The 25,574-nt window shown below is 63.5% G+C and overlaps 4 protein-coding genes across 5 annotated transcripts in view; 2 read left to right on the top strand and 2 right to left on the bottom strand.

Moving 5' to 3' along the window:
* LOC138804541 (maestro heat-like repeat-containing protein family member 1) overlaps positions 1 to 12,863 on the bottom strand; it is a 53,548-nt gene extending 40,685 nt beyond the window's left edge. Inside the window, exon 1 of the mRNA XM_069988879.1 lies at positions 12,855 to 12,863. The gene's annotated coding sequence lies outside the window, so the exon portion shown is untranslated. The remainder of the gene's footprint in view (positions 1 to 12,854) is intronic.
* LOC138804521 (peptidyl-prolyl cis-trans isomerase FKBP4) lies at positions 1,898 to 8,555 on the top strand. Its single transcript, XM_069988820.1, has 10 exons — positions 1,898 to 2,052; positions 3,531 to 3,675; positions 4,201 to 4,343; positions 5,352 to 5,472; positions 5,602 to 5,758; positions 6,513 to 6,603; positions 6,701 to 6,784; positions 6,871 to 7,056; positions 7,411 to 7,650; positions 8,057 to 8,555. Exons 1-10 carry the CDS (start codon positions 1,948 to 1,950, stop codon positions 8,147 to 8,149), a joined length of 1,365 nt encoding a protein of 454 aa, XP_069844921.1. The 5' UTR covers positions 1,898 to 1,947; the 3' UTR covers positions 8,150 to 8,555.
* A 131-nt stretch (positions 12,864 to 12,994) lies between the features above and the next one.
* Positions 12,995 to 20,963, top strand: LOC138804522 (KICSTOR complex protein ITFG2). 2 transcript variants are annotated; one of them, XM_069988822.1, is made up of 12 exons: positions 12,995 to 13,182; positions 16,126 to 16,221; positions 17,037 to 17,078; positions 17,206 to 17,377; positions 18,192 to 18,331; positions 18,554 to 18,702; positions 18,787 to 18,884; positions 18,967 to 19,020; positions 19,120 to 19,211; positions 19,819 to 19,936; positions 20,536 to 20,709; positions 20,804 to 20,963. In XM_069988822.1, the coding sequence occupies exons 1-12, from the start codon at positions 13,087 to 13,089 to the stop codon at positions 20,884 to 20,886; spliced, it is 1,314 nt and encodes a 437-aa protein (XP_069844923.1). In that variant the 5' UTR covers positions 12,995 to 13,086; the 3' UTR covers positions 20,887 to 20,963. The 2 variants fall into 2 exon arrangements, with proteins under 2 accessions (XP_069844923.1, XP_069844922.1); XM_069988821.1 differs by having other exon boundaries at positions 12,998 to 13,182; positions 20,783 to 20,963.
* Positions 20,964 to 21,723: 760 nt separating this feature from the next.
* On the bottom strand, positions 21,724 to 25,365 carry LOC138804520 (uncharacterized; the record flags this gene model as incomplete). The annotated part of the gene is made up of 4 exons (XM_069988819.1): positions 21,724 to 21,759; positions 22,179 to 22,424; positions 23,245 to 23,297; positions 25,203 to 25,365. Coding segments are annotated over 4 exons (498 nt in total), but the record flags the coding sequence as incomplete, so codon positions are not given.
* Positions 25,366 to 25,574: the final 209 nt, after the last annotated feature.

The following is a 25,574-nucleotide window of genomic DNA, read 5'->3' as shown; positions in this document are numbered from 1 at the left end:
TTACTGAGTCCTGTAAATGGAGGGAAGGCCCCCACGCTTTTGTATCTGTGCTCTTTGATCTGTTTTAGTCCCTTATGCAATCATTTTAGGGTCCAGGAAAGTGAAAACCCCAGGAGGGCAAACTGCCCCTCAAAATGGCAAGGCCTACCTCTAATGGTCTGAAGGGAAACAGCCAAGAACTCAGGAGACACCCCCACCCTAGCAACTTCTGTTCCCTTCCAGTCATAAAGTGCTAACAACTCCAGAACTCTTCAACCAGGCCACCCCTGTGAGGGCATGTGGGTCTTGAACTCTGGGCCTGGGCGCTGTCCCTCGGCTCTTCAGCTCGAGGCTGGCGCTCTACCGCTTGAGCCACAGTGCCACTTCCGGTTTTCTGGTGGTTCAATGGAGATCAGAGTCTCATGGGCTTTTCTGCCCGGGCTGGCTTTGAACCGCGATCCTCAGATCGCAGCCTCCTGAGGAGCTGGGATGACAGGCCGGCGCCCAGCCCTGTGTGTATTTTAACTGCACCCCTTTCTCGGCCCTCCCAGTTCTCCTGGACTTCACCCCCAGGCCCAGGTCTGCAGCAGGAAAGATGGCTGGAGGTGCCCCCTCCAAAAGTGCTTCCTTCCCAGGGGTGCCAGGGGCCAAGGAACCCTGCTCTGCCCTCTGTGGAGGGGTTGGCATGTGGGGGGGAGCCCACTCGGGGCCTGGTTGTGTTAGAAGCCCGCTTTCAGACGTGATTTCCTCTGCATCTTCCCCAGGGGAGGGGCTGCGAGGAACCCAGGGGTCCCCCGGCTCCCGTCCTGGCCTGTTATTTTAGGGCGGGGGTGCTGCTCCTTTGGGTCCCCGGGCTCCCATCCTGGCCTGTTATTTTGGGGGGTGGGTGCTGCTCCTTTGGCGACCCCTGCACTGTCCTGTCATCCTGGAAAGTTGCAAAGTTCTTAGAGGGGCAGGGGAGGCCAAGGCATCGCCCCCCCCCTCTGACCCGGGGTCCCCGGGGCGCCGGTGTGCGCAGCCGCAGGGGGGGGTCAGGCGTGGGGGGGGGGTCAGGCGCGGGGGGGGTCAGGCGCGGGGGGGGGTCAGGCGCGGGGGGGGGTCAGGCGCGGGGGGGGTCAGGCGCGGGGGGGGGTCAGGCGCGGGGGGGTCAGGCGCGGGGAGGGGGTCAGGCGCGGGGGGGGGGGTCAGGCGCGGGGGGGGGTCAGGCGCGGGGGGGGTCAGGCGCGGGGGGGGAGACCTGTTTTTCTGCGGGGTTTTTCTGTCTTTGGCGTCCCTTGCAAACCGCCGTGCGGGCCCCGGGGCCTTTGCACGGGACCCGCGTCCGCCGTCGCCCCGGGGCCTGGTTCCCACCCCCCCCCCCCCCGCCGGCCCCGGCTTCCCGCCAGCCATGCCTGGGGATCCAGAAGGATCTAGAAGAATCTGAGCGGAGCCGAGGCCCGGGCCGGGGGGGGGGCTGGGGGAGGAGGGGGTGCCGGCATTTGGGGGCGCAGGCGGCCCGGGCGAGGCGGACGCTGTGGAGAACCAGGATTGCTTTCTTTCTTTTTTTTTTTCCTTTCCTTCAGAGATCCGGAGCGCCGCCCCGGGGCGCAAAGAGCCCAAACCGGCTGAGCGGCCGCCGTCTCTAGAAAGTTCTCCCCCTCCGCCCCCCCCGGCGTCCCGCCCTCCCCGCGGCGCGGACCAATCGCGGCCGCGCTGTGGCGCGCCCCGCCCCCGCGGCCCCGCCCTCCGTCCCGCCCCTCCCCGCGGCGGGGGCCAATCGCGGCCGCGCCCGGCGCGCGCCCCGCCCGCCGCGCCCGCCCCGCCTGCCGCGCGCGCCGCCCGCCCGCCGGCGCGGGCCGCAGAGCTGCGCCAGCCCCGGAGCGCGCCGGCCGCCGCGGCCGCCCGCAGCCCTCCCGGCCCCGACCCGCGTCCTCCCGCCGGCCCCCCCCCCCCCGCTCCCGCAGCCAGCGGCGCCCCCGGCGAGCGGCCATGACCGCCGAGGAGATGAAGGCGGCGGACGGCGGGGCGCGCGCGGCGCCGCCGGCCCCCGAGGGGGTGGACATCAGCCCCAAGCAGGACGGGGGCGTGCTGAAGGTGAGGCCGGGCGCGGGGCCCCGGACCCCCACCCGCCACCCCCGGCGGCCCCCGGGCCCCGCGCCCGGCGAGGTCAGCGGCCGCGCCGCGCCCCCGCCCCGCCGCGGAGCACGCCGGGACCTGTAGTCCCCGCAGCTCTCCCGAGTCCGGGTTCGGGGTGCGAGGCCTGCGGGCCGGGCCGGGGCGCCGGCGTGACCCGAGGCCCGGCGTGCGCTCCGCCCATTGTTCTTGCTGGCGCCCGGCCCGGCCCACGTGTGCGGGGGGGGGGGGCACGCGGGGACCCCGGGACCCCCACGTGTGCGGGGAGGGGGGCGGGCACGCGGGGACCCCCGGGACCCCCACGTGTGCGGGGAGGGGGGAAGCCGGGCACCTGGGGACCCCGGGACCCCCACGTGTGTGAGGAGGTGGGGGCCGGGCACGCGGGGACCCCGGGACCCCCACGTGTGCGGGGGGGGGCACGTGGGGACCCCGGGACCCCCACGTGTGCGGGGAGGGGCACGCGGGGACCCCGAGACCCCCACGTGTGCGGGGAGGGGCACGCGGGGACCCCGAGACCCCCACGTGTGCGGGGAGGGGCACGCGGGGACCCCGAGACCCCCACGTGTGCGGGGAGGGGGGAAGCCGGGCACGCGGGGACCCCGGGACCCCCACGTGTGCAGGGAGGGGCACGCAGGGACCCCCACGTGTGCGGGGAGGGGCACGCAGGGACCCCGGGACCCCCACATGTGTGAGGGGGGAAAGTCGGGCACACGGGGACTCCGAGACCCCCACGTGTGTGTGAGGGAGCCGGGCACGCGGGGACCCCGGGACCCCCCACGTGTGTAAGGGGAGGTAGGGGCCGGGCACGTGGGGACCCCGGGACCCCCCCACGTGTGTGAGGGGGTGGGGGCCAGGCACGTGGGGACCCCGGGACCCCCACGTGTGTAAGGGGGGTAGGGGCCGGGCACATGGGGACCCCAGGACCTCCCCACGTGTGTGAGGGGGGGTGGGGGCCTGGCACGTGGGGACCCCGGGACCCCCCACCATCTGGACCAGAAAAGGTGCCGGCTTTGCCCGCACGGTCGTCCCGTGCACCTCTTTGAGAGGTGCTCCTGGGCATCGGTCCCCGTTACCCCTCACCCTGGCCTGCACACTTAACATCCACTTGCACGCGCAGGGGACGCAGAGAAGCCTGGGGGGGCCAATGCCGGTCCACACTCCTGCCCCCCTCCATCCAGCAGACCCAGCCTGGGCCCAACACTGGCATTTGGGGGGAATGAGGAAACGTGGTGTAAAGATTTCCTCATTCACTGCTGAGAAACTTAGATCGAATTCGGTCTCCGGGCTTGGTCTTCCCCCAAGCTGTTCAGCCACAAATAAGTCTTCCTGAGGTGCAGAGCTGACTCTCGCAGAGCTTCTAGTGTCCTGAACCCTTCACCTGCTCGCGAGGAGGTGTGGTGGGGACTGAACCCCACTGCTCCTTTCCCCTTCCTCAACAGGTCATCAAGAGAGAGGGGACGGGCACTGACACGCCCATGATTGGCGACCACGTCTACGTCCACTACACCGGATGGCTGCTAGATGGCACCAAGTTTGACTCCAGCCTGGACCGCAAGGACAAATTTTCCTTTGACCTGGGCAAAGGTAGGCGTGGCCGGGAGTGGCTAGGAGGCGGGCTTTGGAGAATTTCCTGCCCACCTTCCTTGTGGGAGCGTCTCATCCCAGCCAACCCGCAAGGCAGAGGCAGGCCCAGGAGTTCACAAGTAATCAGGGCAACATAGTGAGACCGTCTCCCCAGAAAAGAGGATCCATAGTGATCGGGGAGTGGCTGGTGGCATTCCATGGCGCATACTGTGACTTGTGTTCCTCTCTGGTCCTACACCTCCTTTCCCAGGCAGGTTGGCCTGCTTAATAATGTTGGTTCTGGGACTTGAACTTGGGCTCTTGTACTCCACTTTTCTGCTCACTGCTGGCGCTCTACTTGAGCCAGACCTCTCTTGACAGCTTCTTGCTAGCTGGGGACAGTCTATTGGATTTGTCTGCTGGCTTTGGGCTGTGATCTTCAGGTCTCAGCCTCCTGTGTAGCTGGGATTGCAGGCAGAGCCACCGGTGTCAGGTAACGGTCTTTCAGACCCCTGCTCAGGGAGGCCTGTCTGTCTCTCTCTGCAGGGGAAGTCATCAAGGCCTGGGACATTGCCGTGGCAACCATGAAGGTGGGGGAGGTGTGCCACGTCACCTGCAAGCCCGAGTATGCCTACGGCTCGGCCGGCAGCCCTCCCAAGATCCCCCCCCACGCCACGCTCCTGTTTGAGGTGGGTGTCCAATCCTTACCTCAGCCCCGGGCCCGGCAGCCCTCCCAAGATCCCCCCCCACGCCACGCTCCTGTTTGAGGTGGGTGTCCAATCCTTACCTCAGCCCCGGGCCCGGCAGCCCTCCCAAGATCCCCCCCCACGCCACGCTCCTGTTTGAGGTGGGTGTCCCGACAGAGCGCCGGGCAAGGGGCCAGTCCTTATCTCAGCCCTTCCTGCCTCTTGGAGACAATGTAGCCAAGGCCGAGGGCCTGGCCTGAGGAGGGAGACGGAGAGGGCGCGGGCTCTGCGGCCCCCACAGGGGCCCATGATGGTGGCCCGAGGGTGGAAGAAGAGGGGTCCAAAGCCTTCCAAGATTCAGCATGGGGCACAAAACGTCGGTGGGCCTCACGCCTGTAACCCTGGCTACTCACGAGGCCAGAATCCGAGGGCAGAGTTCGAAAGCAGCCAGAGCAGAAAAGTCCGGGAGAGTCTCCTGTCCATGGAACTTGCAAAAAGCTGGAAGTAAGAGCTGTGGCTGAAGCAACGCAGAACCAGCCTTGAGCTGAAGAGCTAAGACACGGTGCCCAGCCCTGGGCTCAAGCCCCAGGACCGACACACGAGCACACGAAGTTGGTGTGTTGAGGCTGGGCTCCAGGGGTCAGAGGTGCCCCCTTCCCTCCCCCCGCTCCCGTGGGTCCCGGTTAAGCGGAGAGAGCAGCTGCTGAGCGCGTGCCCGGCGGAGGCGAGCACAAGGCAAGAGCGGGAAGCTCCGGCCCCGAGAGCCCGGGTCATTGTGTCGTCTGCCACGTCAGGCTCCCCCGGGCCTGGCTTGAGGGGAGCCGGGACAGCAGCGGGGTTGTTCTGAGAGTCGGCCTCTGTCCCCAGGGAGGCAGGGCAGCTCAGCTTGTGGAGTCTTGGCTAGGTGTCAGGGTCGCAGGTCCTAAGACCATCCCCAGGGACCTGGATGAGCCTGGCCTCTGCCTGGGCTGGCGGCCTGCACAGAGCTGGTTGTCCCGTCTCGCCCCCCAGGTGGAGCTGTTTGACTTCAAGGGAGAGGACCTGTCGGAAGACGAGGATGGCGGCATCATCCGCAGGATCCGGGTCCGGGGGGAAGGCTATGCCAGGCCCAACGAGGGCGCCATCGTGGAGGGTGAGGGTCGGGGTCTGAGCCCCTCTTCCGCGGCGGCTTCCCGCGGGGCTGCGCTGCGCCCTGGACATGGTGGCTGGTGTGGGAGGGAGCGTGGTGGGTGCCGGCCTCTCACCGGCCTTCCTCCCCCAGTGGCGCTGGAAGGCTTCCACGAGCACCGACTGTTTGACCAGCGGGAGCTGCGCTTCGAGATCGGGGAGGGGGAGAGCCTGGACCTGCCCTGCGGCCTGGAGAGGGCCATTCAGCGCATGGAGAAGGGGGAGCGCTGCGTCGTGTACCTCAAGCCCAGGTGAGCTGTGGGCGGGCGCTGGGTGGAGCCGTGTCCACGGCTAGGGGCCTGCGGCCCTGGCATGGGGCCCTGATTGGTCACTGTCCCTTCTTTGCTGACTCATCGATTCTGGGAAATTTTTCTTACTCGTTTTATTTTTATTGTTGGTTGTGTGCCAGTGCAGGGGTTGGAACTCAGGCCCTGGGTGCTCTACCACTTGCAGTTTTTTTGGTGGTCTTGGCGATAGAGTTGAAAGCAGGGCATCTGAGGATCGTGGTTCAAAACCAGCCCAGGGAAGGGAAGTGCATGAGACTCTTACCTCCGATGAACCACCAGAAAACCAGAAGTGGCGCTGTGGCTGTGGCTCAAAGCGGTAGAGCGCTCTTGAGTTAGAGCTCAGGGACAGCACTCAAGGCCTGAGTTTTCAAACCCCAGGACTGGGGTGCGGGTCATGGGCTTTCCTGCCCAGACCGATTTCAGCTCAGGATCCTCAGATCTCAGCCTCCTGAGTAGCTAGGATCACAGGTGTGAGCCACTGGCGCCCAGCTTGACGCCCAGCATTCCCTTCTCGCCCTGCGGTTGGCAGGAGGGTTCTGTGTGGTCACTGAGGCGGTGGCGCGTCCTGGGGCCATCGAGAGGGTGCGGGCGTCAGGGGAGGCTCTGCGGAACCGGAAGTGTTTGGTCCCGCCTCTGGGGATGCGGGCAGGAAGCCCTGTCGCCCGGAGCGGGTCGGGCTGTGGGGTGACCTGCGCCTTCGGTGGTGCTGCTCCTCTAGCTACGGTTTCGGCAGTGCTGGGAAGGAAAAGTTCCAGATCCCACCGCAGGCGGAGCTCATTTACGAACTCCATCTCAAGAGTTTTGAGAAGGTGAGTCTCTGGGCTCTCCCTTTGCCTGGAGTCGGGTCGATCCACTGGGGACCCTGGGGACGCTGACGGCTGTGTCCCTCCCCTGGGGGAATGGCAGGCCAAGGAGTCCTGGGAGATGAGCTCCGAGGAGAAGCTGGAGCAGAGCGCCATCGCCAAGGAGCGCGGCGCGGTGTACTTCAAGGTGAGCACGCGTCCCTGTCACCCAGGGGGCCGTCGGGGGCCTGGGGCCGGAGCTCAGCCCGAGCCTGAGCTCGCCTCCCGTGCTAGGACGGCAAGTACAAGCAGGCGCTGCTGCAGTACAAGAAGATCGTGTCCTGGCTGGAGCACGAGTCGAGCTTCTCGGGTGAGGAGCTGCAGAAGGCCTCGGCCCTGCGGCTGGCCGCCCACCTCAACCTGGCCATGTGTCACCTGAAGCTGCAGGCCTTCTCGGCCGCCGTGGAGAGCTGCGACAAGGTGGGCGTGGGCCCAGGCCTGGGGGGGGGGCCAGGTCATTTATACACAGGGCCAGCGTTCTCCCACCACCAGCTGGTTGCTGGTTCGTGGAAATGAGTCTCAGGGACGTTCCTGCCTGCCTGCATGGGCTTCCCACACAGAGCCCAGATCTCAGCCTCCTGAGTAGCTAGGAGCCACTGGTGCCCGTCTGATTTTCTTCGTAGATCTGGAGTCTTTCCCGGGTGGGGCCCAGTCTTGCTCTTACTCGGGGTGGCCCTGTGTCTGCTGGCCCTGCTGAGCGGCCGCTGGGCTCGGGCTTCATGGGGCGGGCTGCCCAGCCTGAGGTCTTGCCGGTCTCTTCCCCTGCCCGCCCAGGCCCTGGAGCTGGACAGCAAAAACGAGAAAGGTCTCTTCCGTCGAGGGGAGGCACACTTGGCTGTCAATGACTTTGACCTGGCACGGGCTGACTTCCAGAAGGTTCTGCAGTTCTACCCCAACAACAAGGCTGCCAGGACCCAGCTGGCCGTGTGCCAGCAGCGGGTCCGCAAGCAGCTGGCACGGGAGAAGAGGCTCTACGCCAACATGTTCGAGAGGCTGGCGGAGGAGGAGCGCAGGGTGAGCATGCCGGCGCCCGGGCCTGGCCGGCGTGACCCAGGAGCCGCAGTCCTGGGGCTGCAGGTGGTGTGCGTGCCCCAAAATAGGTTTGCATGGTCCAAATGCACCAAGGCCACACGGAGGTGGAGGCTTGTGGCCTTGCCGGTGCTGTGTGGCTGTGTCCAGCCTGGGCAGTCCCTTACTGTTTTCACTCAAGGCTGGTGCTCTGCCACTTGAGCCACAGCTTCACTTCTGGCTTTCTGCTGGGTAGTTAGAGATAAGAGTTTTGGGCTTTCTGGGCTGGCTTTGACTTATAGTCCTCAGCTCTCAGCCTCCTGCGTGGCTAGGATGACAGGTGTGGAATCTGTGTCTGTGCAGTGCCGTTGGAAGTGATGTGTGCTTTGTACCTTTCTGCCGCCCTTTGCAGGGCAAGGCTGAGGGGGCTTCGGGAGACCACCCCGCCGACACAGCGATGAAGGAGAAGAGCGACGGCCAGTCCCAGATGGAGACCGAGGCGTAGCCCCGCCCCGCCCCGTCTGAACACACTGAAGAGTTTTGCGTGAATGGAGACCTTTATTTTTCTATCTGGTGGGTGGTTGGCTCTCGGGGGACAGGGGAAGGCTGGGGGTCGCTCAGGTGGGTCCTGTCACCCCTCATTGCAGGTGAGCTCACACTGCTCAGAATGCTAATTTATTCTGCTTCCTGTTTGGTCCACGTGTGAGCGGGGAGAAGGGGTGAGGTGTGATGTGCAGCAGGGTGGGGAGGGAGAGCCCTGCCCCTCCCCTCTTCCCCTCCTGTCTGCCTGCCCTCAGCCAGGCTGTGCACCCCTCCCCCCGGGCCTCTGCTCACTGCCGAAGGCCCAGGTGCCACTCGAGCCCTGTGCTCGAGCAATAAAGACGATAAGCAAAACTGGGTGTCAAGCAAAACTGGGTGTCGCAGCCTTCCTGGGACGGTGGGGGGCGAGGCTGGTGGGCGCACGGGGGAGGAGGCAGGGAAAGGGTCTCTGTCCTGGCCCCCTGTTGGGAGCAGGAAACAACCCTGCCGTGCAGGCTGGGGTGGGGGTGCCCTGCTCTGACCTTTGACCTCAGCCGAGGAGTCCAGGCAGCGTGGGCGGCCATGCCCAGCACCTCCACACAGCCCTCCCCTCCCCCGCCCCCCCAGAGCAGATCTGCCAGGCAGGGGCTGGACGGCCACACCTCCCGGCTATGAAGGGGGGGGTCCCCTGGAGCCAGCCACTCCCCGGCCCCCTGTGTCCCCTCCCTGGACTGCCAGTCTGGTTCTGCGCTTGCAGGTGGGGTGGCTCCTCAGACTCCAGCTAAAGTTAAGGTGGTTAAGCACCCGGAGTCCAAGCCTTCTGCACCAAGAGCCTTGGCAAGCTCGATCTTGTAACAACCAACCAGCCTGCAGACAGACTCAGGTCAGGTGGGAAGGGCTGCCTGACAGATCTCAGCTAACCTAATCTGCGCTGTCACCAGGCGAGTCTCCATCCCTTTTCCTGGTGCAAAAATACAGCCAAGATCCCTTCCAGGTGTTGGTGGGATCCCAGGATCCCACAGCACTGCTGTGGGAGACAGGAAATAGAAAGGGCTTTACTCAGATTTGTCTTGGGATAATGGTTAAGTCTTCAAAGACGAAAAATCCTGCCACACTGTGAACTCTACCCTGGGCCCCTGCTGTTTTCCTGCAGGTAAATTTCCTTTATGCAAAGGAATGGATGGTACTCAGTGCTGTAGAGAAACAACAGAAGGTCTAGCAAGTTCTCCTGAGTATAAGCTAGCTCCCGTACTACACAGCTGCTTCTGGGTAGCTTGTGTGCATGCTCTCTCCCTCTCTCTCTCTCTCTCTCTCTCTCTCTCTCTCTCACACACACACACACACGCTCCTGTTAAGAGCCTACTCCATTCCATAATCCAAAAGCAGCCCCTCCACCTGACACCCCTTCATCCCGCGCAGCTACAGCGCCCTGCCCTGTGCAAACATGGGAGCTAGGTGCTGTGCGTCCCATTTCCAAGTAAGAAGCACTCGGGGCTGCTAAGTGCTTTTGAGAGATGGTTGTTGGGAAATGGCTTGTGGTGGAACTTTCTCTCAAGATCAGTTTTCCCTTTTGCAAATGCGGAGCATCTCAACCTCGTGGCTGCTACGGGTGGGTGAGGGCTTAGACTGGGCTGGGCATGGCAGTGCACACCTTAAACCCGAGTGTAGGTGTCTAGGATGCACAAGACCAGGTCACAGTGGTTAGTTCCCAGCTGGGGCTTCTAAGTCCCGGTCCACCCTGCCCTTAGTGGCCGGGAGAACTACCTATCAGGTCCCTTGGAGAAACAGGTTTCTGCGCTTTGAACTAGGCGATATATATGGTTAAAAGGGTCTCAAAAAGGCTTCGTGGTGGAGTGATTATGTAGCATGCATGCAGCTCTGGGGTTGATTCTTCAGCACCACATACACAGAAACAGCCAGAAGTGCTGTGGCTCAAGTGGTAAAGCTGGCCTGGGGCAAAAGCAGCTGCAGGACAGCACCCAGGCCCTGAGTTCAAATCCCAGGACTGGCACCAAAAATGAAGTAAAAGTCTCAAAAATAACTCCCCCAACCCTCTGGCAATCGGAGTTTTGAAGGTCCTGGACAAGACGACTGGGGTAGAACCACCCGATCTACTGTGGAGGAAGAAGTGGTCAGGAACTTTCTGGAACACTGCCCTGGGAACCCTTCAGCCCCTCCTGCCTTGCTGAATCTGCCGTCCACACGGCTCAGTCACCAAACCAAGGAGGTGGCGAGCAAGCAGCCAAGCAGTGGCTAATTCCTGTAATCCCTGCACTCACATGCGCAGTGGGAGAATTCAGGGCCAAGAACAGGGATGCTCAATCGTGGGTTCTGGGATCTGCCCCTCCAGCCCCGCTGTTCCCCCTGCGTGAGCCCAGGTGCCCGGCTTAGAGAGGCATGACAGGGGCACAAATGTAGCCTTCACACAGGCCCCGTTCTCGGAAGACCTTTCTGCCCTGGCTGGCTCTTACTTGGCTCTCGTGACAAGTTTGTGGTCAAAGCGACATGACCTTCACGATGAACATTATCTACAAAGACAGACGCTGCTCTGCCAGAGGATGCAAGACAAAGCCGGAATGATGGGCAAAGTCAAACGAAGGCGCAGTGGAATGCTGGGCCAGCATCTGACCTGGAAGAACTGGGTCAGGCCAGGGTGTCTGATGACCCAAGCAGGCTGCTCATCCAACTGTGTCCTGACAACTTACTAACACGTTCATTCCTACAATGCTGTCAAAACAGTAGACGAATATTACAGCACAGGGAATCAACTAGAAACCACTTAGGCTCTATGTTTCCAGGTAAACATTTAAAAATAGATTTCTTTGTCCGCTCCTTCAACTGGAAAGCGAAGCTTACAGTTAAGAGCCGGGATGCCAGCAAGGAGATGCTCAGGAGGCTGAGATCTGAGGATCACGGTTTGAAGCCACCCCGGGCAGGAAAATCCCCAGGAGACTCTTATCTCCCATACCGGAAATGGAGCTGTGGCTCAAAGTGGGAGAGCACGGCATTGAGGTGAAGAGCTCAGGGACAGTGCCCAGGCCCTGAGTTCAAGTCACATAATAATGCACTTAGAGCCCGGTTACCTGTGTCTGGAAAGATCCAGCCAGCCCCACAGTGCAGCACTGGAAATAGGAACTGGGAACCATTTCTCCCACTGCCTACAGACAGATATCAGGCCCACCCCTTGTCCACTCTCCCATTACCTATGACTGACAGATCAAGGGTCCAATCAGGTGGGGTTGTAATGACAACTCTTAAAACCTAAATACCTATTGAACTCCCACAGGAGTTCTTAGACAAACCCTCTCAGTGCCCAAGCGGACAGTCTCAAGGCAGCCATGAAGATAATGATCCCATCCGTGCTACTGAGAGAGGCGGAGAGGTTCAACACAGAACAGGCCCCCCAAATTTTTTTGGGGGGGGGCCTGTCATGGGGCCTGAACTCTGGGCCTTGGCGCTGTCCCTCACCTCTTCAGCTCAAGGCTAGCGCTCTACTGCTTTGAGCCACAGCACCACTTCCGGCTTTTTTCTTTTTGCTTATGTGGTGCTGAGGAATCAACCCAGGGCCTCATGCATGCAAGGCAAGCGCTCTACCACTGAGCCACCTTTCCAGCCCCAAGGCCCCAAAATCTTTACCATCTTCCCTTCCAGCCTAAGGAGCTGGGGCAGTACGTGATGGGAGAGTCATGGGGGTTTGGGGATCAAACCACTTTGGGTAGGGAGCCAGTAGCTCCCGCCTGTAATCCGAGCAGCTCAGTGAGTAGGCTGAGATCTGAGGGCTGTGGTTCAAAGCCAGCCCAGAAAGAATTCTGTGACTCTTTAGCTCCAGCTAACCGGCAAAAAGCAGGAAGGAGAGCTGTGGCTCAAGTGGCGGACCACCGGCGCGGTGCCTGAGCCCCTGAGCTCAGGGGCTACGACCCCCGTCGCCCCTAATGCACACACGCACCTTTGGCCTGAGTCCCACCTGCAAACCTTGAACCTGGCTGGAAGTGTGTTTTCCCTGTCGGAAGAGGTAGAAGAGCCTTTGAGTGAAGAAGAAACGACAGGGGCTGTGTGCTAACTTGGTGAACTCTGCTTTCCGCCGGTGACCTTCGAACTATGCCCCCCCAAGGGCACACAGGGGTCAGATTTCCTATTGATGGATTTACTTTATCATCACACACACACATGCATATACACGCACGCACGCACGCACACACCCACACACCCGCAACGCACACACACGCACGTACGCACACACATGCACACACATGCACACGCACGCAAACATGCACACACACGCAATGCACGCGCACACGCACGCACGCACACATACATGCGCACGCACACATGCACACACACGAACATGCACGCACGCACATGCACGCACACGCGCGCACGCGCACACACACGCATGTACGCACACACATGCACATGCACGCACATGCACATGCACACACACGCACGCACACGCGCGCGCGGCCCCTTCGTCTGTCTCCACACCGGATTTTTTCCCCAGTGCAATCCGAGGTCACCACTCGGGCCATCTCCCGCCACACGGTCGTCCGCCCTCACCACTCTCAGGGGACGGAATGACAGCGAGGGATCTCTGTCTCCAGGGCAACGAAGGAAGGAATCGAGGTCTCCAGGGCCAGCCCCACGGAGCCCCGTTGCCAAGGGGACAGGTCAGCCCCGCCCCCTCCCCGGCTTACCGGCAGGCGTTAGGCTTCTGGAGGAAGTGAGTGGCCTGTTCAACTGTCACTCAAAAGCCGTCCCGGGAGGCGGAGCCAGGGCGCCTCCCCGACGCGGAAGTCCCGCCCCTTCCGAGCCGGGATTGGAGGCGGCGATGTCGCTTCCGCTCGCGCGGCTGTCAGGAAACGGCTCGGGGAGTGGGGGGAGGGCGGGAGTGGGGGACGTGTCTAGCGCCGTTCCCGGCCCTCGGCCATGAGGTCGGTGAGCTACGTGCAGCGCGTGGCGCTGGAGTTCAGCGGGAGCCTCTTCCCTCACGCCGTCTGCCTCGGAGACGTCGATAACGACGGGGTGAGTGCATGCGCAGTGCTACGAGGGACGCCCGGCCGGGCGCGGCGCGGGGGCGGAAGGGGTGGGGCCGGAGGCCGGAAGTCGGGGCGAGAGCCCGAGCATGCGCATTAGGGCCGCCATGGCGCCCGCAGGACGCCTGCTCTCTTGGTGGCCTCGTCGTGCGGGATGTCCACGCCGCCTCAACCCATCCGGAACGCCGGGCGTTTTTCTTTTTTTTTTTTTCAGGGATAGATCATTGGTCCCTCCCTGCCGTTACGGGCGGGGTGGAGCTGGTCAGTTCTGTTGGCCACGATTGGAGCAAACGTCTGGTTTAGCCTGGCCACGAACCTCAGTTTACCTTTCAGAACCTCCGTTTAAAAAAATCAGCTGGAAACAGTAAAACCGCCCTGCCTGCTGATTGCTCCGCTCCTCCGAGGACGTCTCTGGGCCTTTGCTGCTTTCCCATTGGCTCACTGACCTGAGATGGATGGATGGATGGACGGACGGATGGACGGATGATGGACGGATGATGGACGGATGATGGACGGATGGATGGACGGATGGATGGATGGATGGATGGATGGATGGATGGATGGATGGATGGACGGATGATGGATGGATGGATGGATGGATGGACGGACGGATGGATGGATGGATGGACGGATGGATGGATGGATGGACGGATGGACGGATGATGGATGGATGGGTGGATGGGTGGATGGATGGGTGGGTGGGTGGATGGATGGGTGGATGGATGGGTGGGTGGGTGGATGGATGGGTGGGTGGGTGGATGGATGGGTGGGTGGGTGGATGGATGGGTGGTTGGGTGGATGGGTGGGTGGGTGGATGGATGGATGGATGGATGGACTGACTTGCTGCTGTCTCCAGCATTTGCTCCACCTCTCATCTTGACCTTGGGCTTCTGGGGTTTCTATGAGGTCTGCCCACGATGGGCCTCTGTTGAGTTATCTCCAGCCAGGCGCCGGTAGCTCCCCCCGTCATCCCAGCTACTCAGGAGGCTGAGATCTAAGGATTGCGGTTCAAAGCCAGCCTGAGCAGGAAAGGCCGTGAAACTCTTCAATTAGCCTCTCAGAAAACCGGAAGTGGTGCTGTGGCTCAAGTGGTAGAGCGCTCACCTTGAGCTGAAGAGCTGAGGGACAGCGCCCAGGCCCCGAGTTCAAGCCCCATGACCGTGACAACAACAACAAAAAAGCTCAAGTGGTAGAGTGCTAGCCTTGAGCAAAAGAAGCACAGGAACAGCACCCAGGCCCTGAGTTCAAGCCCCAGGACTGGCAAGAAAATAAAAAGAATGGGGTCTATGCTGTACCTGTGAACACTTTTTCAAAAAGTGAAAGTAAATCAGCCAAGCACTCTACCACTAAGCTAACATCTCCAGCCCTCTCCTGGAGGGGGAAATTGTCTCTGTGTGCCAAGGATGCCCTTGAACTCTCTCCTGCCTCAGTCTCCCTGGTGCTGGGATTACAGGTGGGAAACACCATGCCTGGCTTCTATGCTCACTTTATAGATGAAAAGTGTAGTCAGAGCCAGGTTAGTTGCACTTGAACCTGTGTTGTATGTAGCCTCTCTCCTGGGCGTTTGAGACATCTTCCCAGCTGACCATAATTCCAAAGCCTCTGCCAAGGCAGGCTTGATACAAAGTAACTGGCTGTATTTTTCTATGATCTAATATTCTCAGAAACTCCTGCTGCCACTGAAAAATAAATCCAAGAGTTGAGTCAGTATTAGCAAATCCCAATCTACTTCTCATTTTTCTTTACTGCTTTTTAGGGGTCCCGAAGAGCTGGGACTGCAGGTGTGAGTCACTGTACTTTTTTTTTCTTTCTTGTCAGTCATGGGGCTTGAACTCAGGGCCAGGGCATTGTCCCTGAACTCTTTTTGCTCAAAACTAGTGCTCTATCACTTCCAGCCACAGCGCCACTTCCAGTTTTCTGGTGGTTCATTGGAGACAAGAGTCTCACAGGGACTTTCCTTCCCTGGGCTGGGTTCAAGCCAAGATCCTTAGATCTCAGCCTCTTGAGGAGGACTAGGATGTCAGGTGTGAGCCACCGGAGTCCTGCTGAACCTGTTTTCTTTACTGTTCATCTCTTGTTTCCTTCAGCATAAATCTCCTGAGAATCTAATTTCAGTTCTCAGTTTGCGAGAGGGAGGAAGTATAGTCTATATTTCAAGAGAGCATCAGGAAGCTGTTTTTAGAACTAGAGTTCGGAGCCACCTGGTTGCCAGGATTAACCCCTGAAAGGGCAGTTCCCTGGGTAGCAGTGATGGAGCCCCTGTCTGAGAGCCGGGCCACCACATGGGGGCGCCAGAGGCCCGGGCTGACATGCGACAGCAAGAGGATCTTCATAGCCCGTGTGTCCTGTGCATGTTCCTGTGTGTGTGTGTGTGTCTCCTTCCCTTCTCCCTCCCCCTCTCTCCAGGCTCTATTGGCTTGCAGCTGCCCTGATTAAATGCATATGAGATCCCACTTTCAAGCCTTTCAAAGGTCAAAATCTTAAACTGTTTTAAGACCATGTTCCATTTTTAGTGGACAAGCAGAAGGCACGCATGTGGGCAGAGAGTCTGTCAGCCAAGACTGTAGAACAGTCTGGAATGAAGCACGGATTGTGTATAGCCTCCATGCCTCTAACCCCTCCTACCCCCCAGCACGCACGCACGCATGCACGCACATACACACGGAAGTGGAAATACACTCTGGTCAGCTATGGCTGTGTGTGTGTGTGTGTGTGTGTGTGTGTGTGTGTCCCTCTGGAATGAACCGGGCCTGGTACGCGCCACAGAACCAATGCTGGGGTCACACCCCACCCAGCCTGAAGAGATCTCTCATGATGTCGGTGAAGATGCAGATGCGAAGCTCACCACTTCCCGGGGTCAGGCTGAGCTCAGGAGACCGCGCCGTGGCTGGGCGGGAGCCGCGTCCCCATGCGCACCTCTCTCCATTTCCAGTTGAATGAGCTGGTCGTGGGCGACACCAACGGGAAGCTGTCTGTGTACAAGAACGATGACAGCCGGCCGTGGCTCACCTGCGCGTGCCAGGGGATGGTCAGTGTTCTCTCCCTGCGCCTGAGGCCTGGGACAGGGCTTGCGGCGTGCGTGGGAGTGCGCAGCGCAACCCGAGTCCCCAACTGCTCAGCCTGGCCACTGCTTCCTGTTGTGTGACTTGGGGAGGGCGGATCCCAGGTCTTCTCCCCCTATTCCTCTCCCCTCTCCCCCCCCAGCCCCGTTTGGGCCCCACTTCAAGGATGGGGCATCTTTTACGGGGTCCTTGGGGACGTGTACGCTGCCCAAGACTGGCTGATCCTCCAAGGAGAGGTCACACATTGGTTAACACCAGTGGTATGTTCTAGAAAGCCGTTGTTGGGCTGCCCCGGCAGTGTGCCAGACTCACATCTTATTTTGCCAGTCCTGGGGCTTGAACTCAGGGCCTGGGCACTGTCCCTGAGCTTCTTTTGTTCAAGGCTGGCTCTCTACCACTTGAGCCACAGCGCCACTTCCGGCTTCTTCTGTGGTTGTGGTACTGAGGAATGCAACCCAGGGCGACATGCATGCTAGGCGAGCGCTCTACCACGGAGCCACCTGCCCAGCCCAGACAAAGATTATGAACATAGGTTAGTGGAGCAAGTTTTCAGTGGCTGGTAGTAACGGACGGCGCATAGCTGTCATCCTAGCCGCTCAGAAGGCCGCCATCTGCAGGCCGTGGTTCCAAGCCCCCCCAGACAGGAAAGTCCATGAAACTCATCTGCAATTCATAAGGAAGGAAGCTGCAAGCCCACCTGCAGTCCCTTCCCGCTGCCCAGGGGTCAGGGCAGGCTGGACTCCCCCGCGCCTCCCTCCCTGAGCTCGTCTTTCCCTTGCAGTTGACTTGCGTTGGGGTTGGAGACGTGTGTAATAAAGGAAAGGTAAGATCTTAGGCGGTGGCACTCCCAGGCCTGCCCTCCGTCCACATCCGGGCCTCTGCTCTATCACCCTGCACCCTGGCCTCCCCTCCCCCCACCAGCCCATCTCCCCCGCACCTCGCTCTCCCAGAACCTAGTGGTGGCGGTGAGCGCCGAAGGCTGGTTCCACTTGTTTGACCTGACGCCCGCCAGGGCCTTGGATGGCTCAGGACACCATGACGCCCTGGCCGGGGAGGAGCAGCGTCCCGTCTTCAAGCAGCACATCCCGGCCAACGCCAAGGCCATGCTGGTCAGCGACATCGGTGGGCAAGGGTGCTCGGCCAGCCGCTGCGGGGCGGGCGGGAGTCGGCGGGTGCTAGGACAGAGCCACCGGGGTCAGGGTCGCTGCCGTTTGTGTGTTCGGCGCAGAGCTGCTGAGCTCCCCGCCTGCCGGGCACGGTTGTGGGCACTGGCATCACAGCCAGGAATAAAGCAGATGGAGCTTGCTATGCAGCCCGGGCGGTCCCCAAACTTGCACCCCTCTGCTTCAGCATCCTGGGTGCACCATCATGCCCAGCTTAATTTTTTTTTTTTTAATTATTTTGTCACTTGTGGATCTTGAACTCTGGGCCTGGGCGCTGTCCCTCAGCTCTTCAGCTCAAGGGTCTACCACTTGAGCCACAGCACCACTTCCGGTTTTCTGGTGGTTTCTGGGAGATGAGAGTCTCAGGGACTTTTCTGCCCAAGCTGGCTTTGAACTACAGTCCTCAGATCTCAGCCTCCTGAGTCGCTGGGGTGACAGGTGTGAGCTGCGGGTGCCTGGCTTAACTTTATTGTTTACAGTACAGTCGTGACCTTACCAAAAAGACGAAGCAGTATAAATTTTATAGGGAAGCTAACTAGTGTGGCCAGTTACAGCTCAGCAGCAGAGCTCTAGGCTCAATCTCCATACTGGAAAAGCATAAAATACATAAACTGAGCGCGAGGTGAGCACAAGGCCCGGGCGGGGGCAGCGGCTGCCGGCACGCGCACTCAGCAGCCCGGAGGCGGCCATGACGCCGTTGGGGAGGCCTGGGGGAGGGGGGCCGCGTGGGGGGCTCCACGCCCACGGAGGTGGGTCGGATCCCACGCCCGCAGATGGGGATGGACGCTGCGAGCTCGTGGTGGGTTACACGGACCGCGTGGTGCGGGCCTTCCGCTGGGAGGAGCTGGCTGAGGGCAGCGAGCACCCGACCGGCCAGCTGGTGTCCCTCAAGAAGTGGGTGCTGGAAGGCCAGGTAAGAGGCGGAGTCGGGGGGCCCAGTGCGGGGCTCACTCCCGGGAGGGTGCAGGTGGAGGTCTGGTGGCAGGTGCAGCAGGGCGTGGGTCAGGCTGGGGGGCCCTGCTGCTCTCCCCCCCCACCAGCAGACGCGATCATCTGCGTGGCGTTGCTGGTCAGCCCGAACCCTAGCACCTCCCTCCGGCTCTGAACTTAGGGGGGGCGCTGCTCCCCGGGGCAGGTAGACAGTCTGTCTGTGACCGTGGGGCCGCTGGGTGTGCCGGAGCTAATGGTGTCCCAGCCGGGCTGTGCCTACGCGGTTCTGCTCTGCACCTGGCGCCGGGACTCAGGGGTGCCCCCCACCTCCGAGGGCGCCGCGGAGGGCAGCAGGTAAGGCCAGGCGTGCGGCCGGGGCGGGGGCGGGGAGACCCCGCCCGGAGGCCGGCTCATCAGCCCACCCCCTTCCGTCCCCAGGGACACCCCCGCTCCCCGGGACGTGGAGACCCACCAGACGTCCGGCCGGATCCACAACAAGAACGTGTCCACGCACCTCATCGGCAACATCAAGCAGGGTGAGCACCGGGAGGGGCCGGCCGGCTTCCCGGTCCCGCCCGCAGCCCGCTCACGGGTCCCTGTGCCCTGTCACACCGCCAGGTCACAACCCCGAGCGCGGCGGCTCTGGCCTCTTCGCCCTGTGCACGCTGGACGGTGAGCAGGGCTGGGCTGGGCTGCGCCCTCCCTCTGCCAGTGGGCTCTGCCCCCCCCGACCCCATTCCCCACCCCCACCCCTCCCGCCTCCCCCTGCAGGAACCCTGAAGCTGATGGAGGAGGCCGACAAGCTGCTGTGGTCCGTGCAGGTGGATCACCAGCTGTTCGCCCTGGAGAAGCTGGATGTCACGGTGAGCGGGCCCGGGGAGCCCTGCCCGGAGCACCTGGTCTTCTCTGGGGGAGGGGCTACTTCCGGCCGGCCTCTGAATGAATGATGCTGCTTAGCTTGATCTGTTCTCCGCCAAGCTTCTGGAACGCTCTCCATCATACCTGGCAGCTGGGCAGCAGCTCCAGAGATAAGAAGTTACCTCAGGGGGCTTGGGCCCTGCCCTGGTCCCCTCCTAGCCAAGTATGGCCAAGAGACTGCTTCTGCAAGACCGTTTTGTGGTTGTCTTTGTTTTTAGATAGATAGGGGTAGATAGAGCTGAGGGACAGCACCCAGGCTGGTGCTCTACCACTTGGGCCACTTCCAGTTTTCTGGTGGTTCATTGAAGATCAGAGTCTCACGGACTTTCCTGCCCGAGCTGGCTTTGAACCGTGATCCTCAGATCTCAGCCTGCTGAGCAGCTGGGATGACAGGCGTGAGCCACCGGCGCCTGGCTCTATCTTTGAGATAGAATTTTGCACTCCAGCCCGTGCTGGCCTAGAACTTGGAAACCTCCTGCCAGTGCTGTTTCACCAGGCACACCCGTCAGGTCAGCTCACGCTGCTTTGCATGCTTTCCCCTGACTTTTGCAGGGCAATGGGTGCGAGGAGGTGGTGGCGTGTGCGTGGGACGGACAGACATACATCATCGACCACAACCGCGCTGTCGTCCGCTTCCAAGTCGATGAGAATGTCCGGGCCTTCTGTGCAGGTGCGGAGCGACCCGGCCCTCTCTTCCTGCCCTGCCACCCCGTCCTTTCCAGCGAGAATGAAACACTTGAACAGGGACAGGGGAGATGGCTTGCCTAGCAAGCGCAGAGCCCTGGGTTCAAACCCTGCTACCAGAAGAAGGAGGGATGAATTCTTTTTTGGGGGGTGGGTCGGTCATGAGGCTTGAACTCTGGGCCTGGGAGCTGTCAGCTCTTCAGCTCAAGGCGAGCGCTCTACCATGTGAGCCACAGGTCCACTTCCGGTTTTCTGGTGGTTCATTGGAGATCAGCGTTTCACAGACTTTCTTGCCCAGGCTGGCTTTGAACCGTGATCCTCAGATCTCAGCCTCCTGAGTAGCTCGGATGATAGGCGGGAGCCACTGGCGCTCATCTGGGCGCTGTTCTGGCTGGTGTTTCCCGTGGTCTCCCCATGTCGGGCATGAGCTGGGTATTTTGGCATTTCTCTGCTTTGGTTGGCTGCCCGGCCTCCGTGGGAGGCTCAGACCCCTGGCTGTGGCGGTGGTCTGTCTGTCCTGGGTGGTCTGTCTTGCCCCTCCACCAGCAGGTGACGCTTGCCCTTTGTGGTCCTCCCCTCCCCCAGGCCTGTACGCCTGCAAAGAGGGCGGCAACAGCCCCTGCCTGGTGTACGTCACCTTCAACCAGAAGATCTACGTGTACTGGGAGGTGCGGCTGGAGCGCATGGAGTCCACCAGCCTGCTCAAGCTGCTCGAGGCCGAGCCTGAGTACCGCAGCCTGCTGCGGGAGCTGGACGTGGGTGAGTCCCCCCCCCAGCCCGGCCAGCCGCCCGGGGCTCCAAACACCTCTTACCAACCCCCATTGGCCCTCAGACCCCGATGACCTCCCTGCAGTCCGCAGCCTGCTCCACCGGACACTCTACCACCCGGACCAGCCTCTGCCCCGCGCCCCGACCGGCCCCCAGGACGCCACCTAGCCCGGCTCAGCGAGCCCGCCGCCCATCCTACCCCAAGTCCTCGCCAGCCCTGGCAGGATGGAGGTGGACATGGCGGGGGGGGGGGGGGGGGGTGAGGGGATGAGCTGATGGCAGGGCCCCGCCCATCACGTGACCAGGAGCCCCGCCCGCTCCCTATGTGAGCCCGCAGGCCACAGGTCTTTCGCCTGGCCCCCACACGGGGAGGGGGGCCGGGCTTCAGACCCAGGGTGACAGCCGAGACAACACTTAGCACCGCCCTCCAGAGCTCGGCTTCCGGTCCTGGCACCAGTAACCCTTGCAGGGGTGGAGACGCGGGGCTCTGGCTCGGGCATCTTTCAGGACATTTGCAGTCTCATCCTCCCTGTGCCCCGACCAGCCTCGGGGCAGTTTCTCCAGTTGCTCCTCAGGACTTTTCTGTTGGTTTTTGATGCCAACCTTGAGGCTTGAACTCAGCTGGCCCTGAGCTTTTATGCTCAAGGCTGGCGCTCTACCACTTGAGCCACAGCTCCGCTTCCGGCTTTTTGCTAGTTCATTGGAAACCAGAGTTATGGACTTTCCTGCCCAGGCTGGCTTCAACCCTCTATCCTCAGCCCTCCGGCTCCTGAGTAGCAAGGCTGACACGGGAGCCCCTGGTGTCCGGCATGGCTTCTCCCCATCCCTCCACTGGGGCCTGAGCCACGCCCCAGCCCCGCCACCGCCTCTCTCCATGTCCCGCTCACTCACCTGTCCCCGTGATGGCAAGAGGAGGAGCCGGGTCTAGTGCAAGCTAGACAGTGCAGGCCTGAGGTCCGGATCACCCCCACAGCCAAGTCCTGGCCACCCACCCCTGCTGCCCGCTCAGTTCGCTGCCAGCCAGGGCAGCCAGAGCTCTAGCTGGCGGGTTGTAGCGGGGAGTTTTGAAATAAAAAGTGGAAAGAACGAAGTGTCAGGTAGCACTGCCCCCCTGGTATCACCCTGTCCTGGCCGTGTCCACCATGCTGCCCCTGGCCAGGTAGGTCAGCCTGGAGAAGCGCCCACCGGCTTCCTCTTCACCCGGAACACAGGGGACGGGGGGGGGGGGGGGGGGGGGCAAGCCCCGGGTAGAATGAAGGGCAGACTGCCTGCATTGACCCCTTCATGTGGCAAATACCCGCGCGGCCCACCCAGCAGAGGAGGGGAGGACCAGAGACCAGTCCGGCCTAGAGAAGCAGGCGTTTATTCGGTGGAGAGGCGGTGGGAGGCCTGCCTTCAGCCCGGGGGGGGGGGGGGGGGGGGGGGGGGGAGGGCTGTGTGTCAGAAGCAGCAGGAGGGACGGCAAAGGAGCAGAGGTCCTGTGCAGGGTGCGGCATGCACAGAAGGGGGGGAGAGGGAGAGGGGAGGGCGGGGGTCCCAGGCCGGTCAGGGACGATCGTGGGAGGAGGGGGTGTGGGGGTCCCAGGCCGGTCAGCGGCGATCATGGGGAGGAGGGGCGCGGGCGCGGCTCTTGGTCGGGGCAGGAAGGGCAGCTCCGCGGAGGGGCGAGGGGGCGCCTCGCACCCACGCTCCAGGTCAGTGCAGCACTGCGGTGGGGGCGGGGACGCGCCGTCAGCGGTGCCCCGGACCCTGGCCCCCCAGCCCGCCCCGCCCCGGCCCCCCAGCCCGCCCCCCCCGGCCCCCCAGCCCGCCCCGGCCCGGCCCCCCAGCCCGCCCCGGCCCGGCCCCCCAGCCCTCCCCGCCCCGGACCCCCAGCCCGCCCCGGCCCGGACCCCCAGCCCGGCCCGGCCCCCCAGCCCGCCCCGGCCCCCCAGCCCTCCCCGGCCCCCCAGCCCTCCCCGGCCCGGACCCCCAGCCCGTCCCGGCCCCCCAGCCCTCCCCGGCCCGGACCCCCAGCCCTCCCCGGCCCGGACCCCCAGCCCGCCCCGGCCCCCCAGCCCGCCCCGGCCCCCCAGCCCGCCCCGGCCCCCCAGCCCGCCCCGGCCCCCCAGCCCTCCCCGGCCCGGACCCCCAGCCCGCCCCGGCCCCCCAGCCCTCCCCGGCCCGGACCCCCAGCCCGCCCCGGCCCGGACCCCCAGCCCGCCCCGGCCCCCCAGCCCGCCCCGGCCCCCCAGCCCTCCCCGGCCCGGACCCCCAGCCCGCCCCGGCCCGGCCCCCCAGCCCGCCCCGGCCCCCCAGCCCTCCCCGGCCCGGACCCCCAGCCCGCCCCGGCCCGGACCCCCAGCCCGCCCCGGACCCCCAGCCCGCCCCGGCCCGGACCCCCAGCCCGCCCCGGCCCGGACCCCCAGCCCGCCCCGGCCCGGACCCCCAGCCCGCCCCGGCCCCCCAGCCCTCCCCGCCCCGGACCCCCAGCCCGCCCCGGACCCCCAGCCCGCCCCGGCCCGGACCCCCGGCCCCGCGCCTCACCTTGAGGGGAAGCAGGGTTCGCAGCCCCAGGCTCAACTCGGGGCGCTCCACGTCTGCGGAACAGTGGGGAAACTGAGGCTTCGGCCCGCTGGCCCCCACCCCTCCGTCCCCAGCGCCCTCCCGGCCCCGCCCCCCTCAGCCCTGGCCCCGCCCCTCCTGGCCCCGCCCCACCCTCCTAGCCCCGACCTCCATCCAGGCCCCGCCCCGTCCGCCCGGCCCCGCCCCATCCTCCCAGCCCCGCCCCTCCTTCCAGGCCCCACCTCCATCCAGGCCCCGCCCCTCCTTCTATGCCCCGCCCCATCCTTCTATGCCCCGCCCCATCCTCCCAGCCCCGCCCCTCCTCCCAGGCCCCGCCCCATCCTCCCAGCCCCGCCCCTCCTTCCAGGCCCCGCCCCATCCTCCCAGGCCCCGCCCCATCCAGGAGCCCGTGGGGGGAGAGGCCGCGGGTGGTGCTGATGGGGTGGGAAAAGGGGTGCCCGGGGATCCGGGGGTCCCCCTGCCCGGGCTCCGGCCCCGCCAGCCATGCGGACGCACACTCACCCACCACCCGCGCCTCGCAGGACAGGGCTGGGTGCGGGCGGTCACTGAGGAGGGGGCGGGGTCAGCGAGCCCCCCCCAGGACAGGGGCGGGGTCAGCGAGCCCCCCAGGACAGGGGCGGGGTCAGCGAGGCCCCCCAGGACAGGGGCAGGGTCAGCGAGGCCCCCCAGGACAGGGGCAGGGTCAGCGAGCCCCCCCAGGACAGGGGCGGGGTCAGCGAGCCCCCCAGGACAGGGGCGGGGTCAGCGAGCCCCCCCCCCCGAGGACAGGGGCGGGGTCAGCGAGGCCCCCCAGAGGACAGGGGTGGGGTCAGCGAGCCCCCCAGAGGACAGGGGTGGGGTCAGCGAGCCCCCCCCCAGGACAGAGGCGGGGTCAGCGAGCCCCCCAGGACAGGGGCGGGGTCAGCGAGCCCCCCAGGACAGGGGCGGGGTCAGCGAGGCCCCCCCAGGACAGGGGTGGGGTCAGCGAGCCCCCCAGAGGATAGGGGTAAGGGTCAGCGAGCCCGGGGTCAGCGCGTTTGCTTTCTCCAAGGTGACTGATGAGACTGTCAGCCTCAGTCCCAGCCACTCAGGAGGGCGGGAGCTGGGGGGGAGCTGGGGGGGAGCTGGGGGGGACCGTGAGACTCTTCACTTAACCACCAAGAACAAACAGCCACTCGTGGGGCCGTGGTGGAACTGGCTCAGGTGGCGATCAGCCTTGAGCAAGAGACTCAGAGACAGCGCCAGGCCTGAGTGCAAGCCCCGGGACTGCACGCTCACGCACACACTCACACACACACACACTCACACGCACACACACACTCACACTCACAAATGGGGTCTCCTGTGAACGCCTGAGAAGATCGTTCCCCATTCCATTTACCCATGCTGTTGGGTTGGGGGGTGTATTTTCTCGGAGCTGGAACAGCCCAGTGCCCTGAGGGGACCCGTGGGTGGAGCTCAGGAAGCGTGGGCTCCAGGCCCTTGGGAAGGGCGAGCTGGGGAGTGCATTTCACACGTGCACACACCTTCCAGAGGCGTGGAGCGCAGAGACGCGTGCATGTGTGTAACATGGCAATGTACATGCATGTTGTGTGATACTTTTTTTTTCTTTGGTGCCAGTCCTGGGCCTTGAACTCAGGGCCTGGGCGCTGTCCCTGAGCTTCTTTGGCTCAAGGTGAGCGCTCTACCCCTTGAGCCACAGCGCCACTTCCGGCTTTTTCTGCTTATGTGGTGCTGAGGAATCGAACCCAGAGCTTCATGCATGCAAAGCGAGCGCTCCCGGGCAGGGGTTGTAGAGCAGTTGAGACAGGGAAGAAAGTGCCCAGTCCCCAGCCCTGGTCCAGGTCAGGGAGGAGCCCCCCCCCGCCCCCAGGACCCCCGGCCAGCAGGTGGGGTGCGCCGGCTCAGGCAGGCCTGAGGCCCGTCCGGAGTCCTCTCACCGTGCAGCTCACCCGCTGAGCGGGCGTCTCTGTCCCTCCAGGCTTCTTGCTGTCCTCTTGGCCCTGGGTCTCGGTCATGGCCCGCCCCGGAGGGGACGCCCCCGGAAGCCCGCTCTGGAGCCCCTCCACCAGACGTCTCTGAAGCACACAGTGTGGCTGCTGCCTTGCAAAACGGGGTGGGAGGGGGGGCTGCCGTGAATGCAGGAGAGGGCCCCCGCCCCCCAGGCCTGGGCCTCAGCAGCTGCCAGCCACGGGCCCCCAAAGCCAGAGGTGTAGAGCAGAGTGACAAACCCCCCCCAGGCTCAAATCACACCCTTGGACAAGCATGGTGGATCTCGCCTGGCATCCCAGCTACTCAGGAGGCTGAGGTCT

The sequence above is a fragment of the Dipodomys merriami genome, unplaced genomic scaffold (assembly GCF_024711535.1).
Source record: "Dipodomys merriami isolate MVZ:Mamm:240054 unplaced genomic scaffold, mDipMer1.0.p SCAF_368, whole genome shotgun sequence".
NCBI lineage: Eukaryota > Metazoa > Chordata > Mammalia > Rodentia > Heteromyidae > Dipodomys > Dipodomys merriami.
This window is presented reverse-complemented; position numbering and strand designations above follow the sequence as displayed.